A 7,334-nucleotide genomic window follows, 5' to 3' on the forward strand; every position below is an offset into this window, starting at 1 on the left:
GTACTTATTGACTGGTACAGAAAACCAATAAGTTCAGGTAGATACATGAACTATTGGTCACTACATAAACAATCAATAAAAGTTAATTTGGTCAAACAAATGAAACAACGTGTTATCAGAATTTCGGACTCGTCCTTTCTTTTAAAAAATTTCAAAATCCTTTTAAACCTCTTCTTACAAAATTCATATCCTAAAACCTTATTAAACAAGATATTGTTCAACACGTCCCCTAATGAAAAAGATCATAACGTTCGTCCTTCAATCTCTCCAAGTCAGGCCAATGATATCAATAATAATAATAATGAAATTCAGATAAATAATTATCTTTTTACTTCCTTACCATATACCAGTGAAATTACACCCAAACTAACACGAATTTTCAAAAATATTGATAATATAAAAATTGCATACAAACCTATTTTAACAATTAATTCCCTTTTTTCAAACTTAAAAGATAAAATCCCAAAAAAATTTCAATCTCAAGTGGTTTATAGTATCCCTTGTATAAGTTGCAGTGCTGAATACATTGGTCAGACTGCCAGATTAATAAAAGACAGAATATCTGCACACAAAAGTGATTGTAGACTTCATCCAGAAAGGTGTGCCCTTAGTGAACATGTTTATAATAATGGACATGTAATGGATTTTAACTCAGTAAAAATCTTGACCAAAGAGAGGCATGTTTCTAAAAAATCATTCCTTGAAATAACTTACATTTGGCAATCACGAAATTGTCTAAATAAAAAAACTGACTTACAACATTTAAGTGAAATATATTCCTATTTACTTTTTATTGACAAAAATTGGAATTCCTTCAAAGACAACTCATTTGACATTACTTAAATTCATTTATCAACTTATCAACAAAAATTATATAACAAAACTCTTTCTTCTGAAAGCAACTGTAACTCTTTGATTAATTGTAACCAGCGGCAAATGACAAGTCTACTTATTCTTGAAAATTTTAATAAATTGACAAGTGATGTGTTTCTAACCTAAGATTACCACGTTCATTCTCAAATGAAAAATTTTATGATTACTTCTTATTTAACGTATATATATATATATATATATATATATATATATATATATATATATATATATATATATATATATAACTCAATTGCGACCAATCTCACTAACATTGTAAGTATTCATTTATTAACTTAAGTTCTGTATCAATTCAAAGCCTATCATCTTAGCTCCATGATGATGACAATAACCATTGTCGAAATATTGGAAATATAATGTTATAAGAGTACACTTGCGCTTCGCTGCTATCCCAAATAACTCCAAGGATATATATATATATATATATATATATATATATATATATATATATATAGTTTCAACATCTTAGGCAAATTCTTAGAAGAAACAAAGTTTGATTACCTTGTACATGAACAGAAGTGCAATTCTCCAACCTGAAATCACGTGACAAAGCTAAATACAACAGAAAAAACAGACAAAAATAATATTGCTGTTGAAGAAAATTTGAAGAAACATAATAAAATCATTATAATCAATTATAAAAAATGAAATGTGTGAAAATAAGAATTGTAAATAGCTTCCTTAGTTACGAACATTAAATGATGCCTAGATGAAATTAAGGTATTTAGACATAAGTGAGGTTATAGAAAATTTGTAAACATGTTTCTAGAAACATGTGGATTTGTTTCCCAATGCTACTAGCACACCTGTTAGGAACACAAGAACTGGAAACTCTTCCACGCACAACCAAATTGGTTTTAGTGGAAACATGCTGAAAATTATAAACTCCGTCGCTGACAGTTATTGCTGGGACATTTTTTACAGACAAAACAAAAGCACTACAGGCGCTCTAAGAGCGGTGCCTGTGCGAAAGTAGGAACTGACATTGTATTTGACTCGCTGGAGTTTGAATTTATTTGGAAAAACATTCTTTGGAAGTGTATTCTACATAAATGTAATTCCCCAAGTGACGTTCAAGGTGTGTTGAGTTGAACCTCAAATCGATGATCAGCCAGAGTCCGTTGCGTATTTCTTGTGTATGCTTTTGAGACACTGTGAGATTTTCTCTGTCACAAAATCTTAATATATCTACTTTCGAAATAATACTTGATGACATCCAATTTTCAATTTCGGTTGAAGTCGTAAACGATTCCATATCAATTTCTATTTCATTCACATGTGATATCGACATGTAATACATCAGAATAAACGACATGTGTCCTTAATGTCTCAGAGGAAGTAGGGTCAAATCGATTCACATATAATTAGTAATGAAAATAAACAAGAATAATAGTACATTTAATGTTTTTTCTTTTGTAGGAAAGCCGCTGAGATCACAGTTTATTGATAACCTAAGTAGTTGTAACAACAATCTGCCTATTATGATTAATTAAAGTTATCAATATCAATGCAGTTATTGATTCAGTTGTTTGTTATTCGAGTTTGTTTATAGCCATAAATGTTAACATCAAAGGCAATTATGAAAATAATTCTGTGGATGAAGAAACTAATATGTATTTGAATGTATGAATACACTAGTGATGGCTATAAATAAATCCTTTTCCCTTGGAAATTTCCCTCCGTGTCTAAAAACAGCTTTTGTTATTCCTATTTTCACAGGTGGTAATGCAGAAGATCCAAATGACTTCAGACCTATCTCCATGCTCTCAACACTCTCAAAAATCATAGAAATAATGGTGAAAAAAAGGGTATTAGCTTTTCTTTATCAACACAATATATTAACCAACTGTCAATTTGGCTTTCAGAAGGCAAAAGGCACTAATGATGCAATATTTTCTTTTCTTGAACATGTCTACACACATCTCAACGATGGTGAGGTCGTAGCTGCAGTATTCTGCGATTTCTCCAAAGCTTTCAATTGTGTACATCATGAACTTCTTTTGCAAAAGTTGAACTACTATGGCTTCAGAGGAGTGTGTAATGACTGGTTCAAGTCTTACTTGAGTGATAGAAAACAGTTAGTAAGATCAAACGAAAAACTATCATACACTAAGGATATCTTATGGGGCGTACCACAAGGATCAATACTAGGCCCGATTATTTTCCTTATTTATGTAAATGACCTGGTTACTCTGTCAATTCAAGGAATTTTTACCATCTTTGCGGATGACACCACGCTCCTTTGGCATGGAAAAAATACTTCTAATATGAAAGAAACTCTCTGTAGTGATTTAGAAGTTGTGAAAAAATGGTGTGACGCAAACTACTTGTGCTTTAATATTAAAAAAACAAACCTACTCACCTTCAGCTGTAATATTAACAATTTATACTTGAATGGACAAATTCTTGAGAATAAAAAGCAATCCAAATTCCTGGGAATCTTCATGGATAACAAATTAAAATTTGATCAACATATTTCAGCTTTGAATAAAAAATTGGCATCAGGATGTTATACACTTCGAATAGTTTCAAATGAACTGAGTTCATCCACAACAAAAATGGTATATCATTTCCTGATTGAGTCCCACCTGAAATATGGTTGCCTTCTGAGGATTTTGCAGTCAACAACTTTTTCATTCAGTGTTTGTTTTGCAAAAGCGAGCAGTTAGGTACTTATGCAAGGTGGGAGTGCGTGAGTCATGCAGACCATTATTTTTGAGAGAAAAAATTCTCACTGTTACCTTGTATTTTCATACTTGAAACTGTTTGCCTGATTTACAAAAAACATAATACGGTTGGAACTCCGCAACCTACAAATTACATAACCCGGCAAGTAACTGAAAATAAAATACATCTTCCTGTTCCAAAAACAAGCCAGACAAAGTATTCTCTGATTTATGATAGTAAAAAGCTGTATGATCACATACCTTACGAAATTAGTAAGGAAAAAAGCTATGAAAAGTTCAGAAATCATGTTAAAGATGCCGTTGCAACTAAAGCGTACTACAGTCTTGATGAATATTACAATGGAACATTGCTGTGATTTAATATAGGTTTTTTATGTTGTTTATATTGACACCTGTACTTTGAATTATATTTTATACTGGGATAAATCTTATTTTATTGCCATGGCATGTGAACTTATGTTCAAATTGTATATATTTGTTATTTGTATCTTTTGAAAGAGACTATACAAACTATTTTGTCTACATTTTGTTAAATTTTATTTTCTATTATTATATTTCATATATTAGATATGTGAACTTAGTTTAGCTCAAATTGTGTTTCTGTGTATTTGTGTTTTTGAATTGTTTCTTTTCTTTTATTCTTTGAAGTTCTATATATACCAGATTTTTCAACAAGCTTTGTCAATGAGACTTTATTTTCTTGGACAATAAAGTATATGACTATCTACCTATCTATGTGAGTGAAAGATAACTCAAAAACCAAAATAGCTCCAAGTTCGAATAGAAAAACTACAATAAGGAACAATTGCACAGAAAATATTTATAACGTTAGCAATTTTTTTTTAATTAGTTGAACGCATTTGCTTTTCATTCTTCTATGACATTATGAATAAAAAAATACCTTTTCTATGCCTTTAGTTCCAACGAAATCAAATATACATATAACATTAAAAATTGAAAAATACCTATCACTAATGAAAGAATAAAATAATTCAATAAAACCAAAAAAAAATCAATTTCAATAAAAATTTAAACGAGAAATTCCGTAAGATTCCAGACGCTGAACTCTACGTAACTCTACGCAACCTTATTTAGATAGGAAAATATCGCTTTTCCTGTAGAACAGCAAATAAGGAACTCGCGTTCCCTGGGGTTTCAATACGTCTTCATTTTGCACGGTCTTGACCGAAGAATCGTCGTATCTAATCCAGCAATTGTAGCCGACGTGGAAGGCATCGGTCACGTAGTGTCCAATGTTGGCATTTTTGCCTTCATGGTAAACGACGGCGAATAGCTTGTATTGTCTCTCTGTTGAAGACTGTGTTTCCGACGATATCAAAGTCGAATCAAACTTCAAGTCGAATTCAAAATCAAAAGCCTTGATAATCTTCGTGCAACGGTAGTTACTGTATTTGAAAAACTTCAGATGCAAAATAAGGATAACGGGAAGTTTGCAGAGCGTAATTTGCTCCCATGCTTCGACCTTCTCGTTTGTTTTCGATGAAGTCACTTCCTCTAAAATGTTCTTGGAGACAAGTACCTTAAGCGCTTCTCTGACGGTCTTCACTTTCTCAATGTTGAGTGGCAGGGTGAGGAAAGGCTGGGTATTCTCAGTAATGTGGTCCACGTTGCGATGAATGCTCGACTTTAGTTGCCCCCCGAAGATGTCACTTATCGGTGTATTGGTGAAGTCGATCCTTCTGGTTGAATGTCCTTTATTTTTCGATTCTATTATGTTCCATAAATTATTTGAATCATTGCTCAAAGCAGAGTCAACGAGAGGTTTTTCATCTTTAATATAATTTTCAACCAACTCATTCAGCTCAAACATTTCATCATTGAGTCCATTCAAAAGAAAACCTAGAAACTCTTCTGCATCTTGTTGTCTATCATCGATCCAGTCAGTTCGCATGTTATGCAACATTTTATAAATCCAAGTCGGACCGAATGGGATGCCAGTGTTGATTGAAACTTTTTGGCCATTCTTGGAATTTTTATCTACTCTCCCGTCTTTCGTCAAACAGTAGGAAGGTAGGTGAACAAACTGTTCCACAAAACGGCACATTCCAAATATAACCGGGGTAGATGACATTCTCTCGTTTGAAGAGATGTTTTTACTCAGACTGTTTAGTAAGTTGTAGAGTGGTGGACATGCGATCAGGGCTTGCAAAATAGAGTTGACATAACAGTGATTGTTTTGATTGAGCAGACCCCTTGGCTGCAAGTTCACTGCCCTACCGTCGATCATATATGTAGATAGAAACATGCCCATCTTATAACAGTCTGGATCTACAAAATGGTGGGACCTTCTGGAGAGCTTGAAGGGGCATAAGGGAAAATTATCGTTGAACACATTTTCGGCATCCTGGTCAGTAGCGATTTCGTCAAAATTGTTGACGGGTTCAGACATAGGCGAATGATGGTGGTTCATCGTCGGGAAGATCATAGTGTGCGGGTTGTTGGCAAAAGGTGGAGATTCGGCAGTTTGTTGAATCACTGCAAAATTTTCATGGATTTGAACATTTTTTCTCTTCTGCATTTGTCCTTTTATGATGTTGAAACTGCTAGTGTTGAGTTTGCCTGTTAAGTCCTCTTCTACATTTTTTTTAGAACTGAAGTCCGATTTACTCTCATTAACGTTTGGATAATTTTTAACAGAAGAAGCTGGGGAGAAATCCGTAGTATCATACCAGTTCATTGGGCTAAAGAAAATTTCATCAGGACTTTGAGAAGGAGAAATGGTGCCAAGGATTGATGCAGCATTTCCTCTCTGAATTGCAATGCTGATTCGTTGTATAAGAAATGATCTTGCTCTAGAATCGCCTGTTACCGTAATTAGTTTTTGACCTATATCTCTGAAAAAATCGGAAGCAAAGGAACCAAGGCTACCAAATGTTTCAATGGCAATTGGATAGAAAATATATCGATCTTCCAGACAAATGTATTTCCGCTGTTTCATTTTCTCAGCATATTCAGCGGCCCCACCAGATGATTGCGAAGTTGAATTGAGATGAGAGCGAGCCAAGGTATCAACACAGGTGAAGTCCCAAACCAAAGGTTTTCCATGTCTCCAAGGAATGAGAGACATTCCATCAGGACGTTTTCCATCATCTCGGCTAATTCCAAGAGGTTCAATCACAGAAGGGATATTGGCTGTTGACAATGCTCGTTTAATTATGTCATTCACTGCATAATGCCGGGAGATTTACCCGCCTTGCAATGATATATTGCATATAGATATGAATGATACATTTTATTGTATAAAACAGCTCTCCGTCCATTGCTGGCTTAATATAATAAATTATATTTAATTGGGATACTATAATATATATTACATTATAGCTCAACGTCCGCCCATGGCTTTATTTTTACCTTGTTTGGTTCCGCATTAACTATAAGATTTTCAACTTCTTGTAAAATACTTGATCTCTCTCTTCCACTGTCGTCTATACTTGCTCTCTTTAACATAATAGCAATAACTTGTAATATCCTCTCTCTTACGAAAGAGGGCAATTCTTTAGTTGTTACATATTGCAATAAAAACTGTCTGAGGGATGACTTATCAGAATCCAACAGGAAGGCCCATTCTCTTATTATGGCACCTCTAAGTACTTCAACAGCTTCAAACATAACATATTGATTTTCAGATTTTTCTAAAATTTCCCTACATATTCCATAAGGTGATTTACTTCTCCTGAAATCTAAAAAAATTGTTTCTGCAGAGTGTCTTTGTTCATTTGAAACCACATTTAGTGG

The 7,334-nt window shown here is 33.5% G+C and overlaps 1 protein-coding gene across 1 annotated transcript; it reads right to left on the reverse strand.

The window, feature by feature from the left end:
* Positions 1 to 4,587: 4,587 nt before the first annotated feature.
* LOC141484700 (ubiquitin carboxyl-terminal hydrolase 10-like) lies at positions 4,588 to 6,776 on the reverse strand. Its single transcript, XM_074179941.1, has one exon. The coding sequence runs from the start codon at positions 6,664 to 6,666 to the stop codon at positions 4,666 to 4,668; it is 2,001 nt and encodes a 666-aa protein (XP_074036042.1). The 5' UTR covers positions 6,667 to 6,776; the 3' UTR covers positions 4,588 to 4,665.
* Positions 6,777 to 7,334: the final 558 nt, after the last annotated feature.

Source organism: Leptinotarsa decemlineata, unplaced genomic scaffold, assembly GCF_025532065.1.
Source record: "Leptinotarsa decemlineata unplaced genomic scaffold, Ldec_3_MD MMD2_tig00026282_RagTag_RagTag, whole genome shotgun sequence".
Classification (NCBI taxonomy): Eukaryota; Metazoa; Arthropoda; class Insecta; order Coleoptera; family Chrysomelidae; genus Leptinotarsa; species Leptinotarsa decemlineata.

Bases quoted from the DNA above. Each gene is read 5' to 3' on its own strand.
- LOC141484700 (XM_074179941.1), bottom strand. From the start codon at position 6,666: ATGTCTCTCATTCCTTGGAGACATGGAAAACCTTTGGTTTGGGACTTC.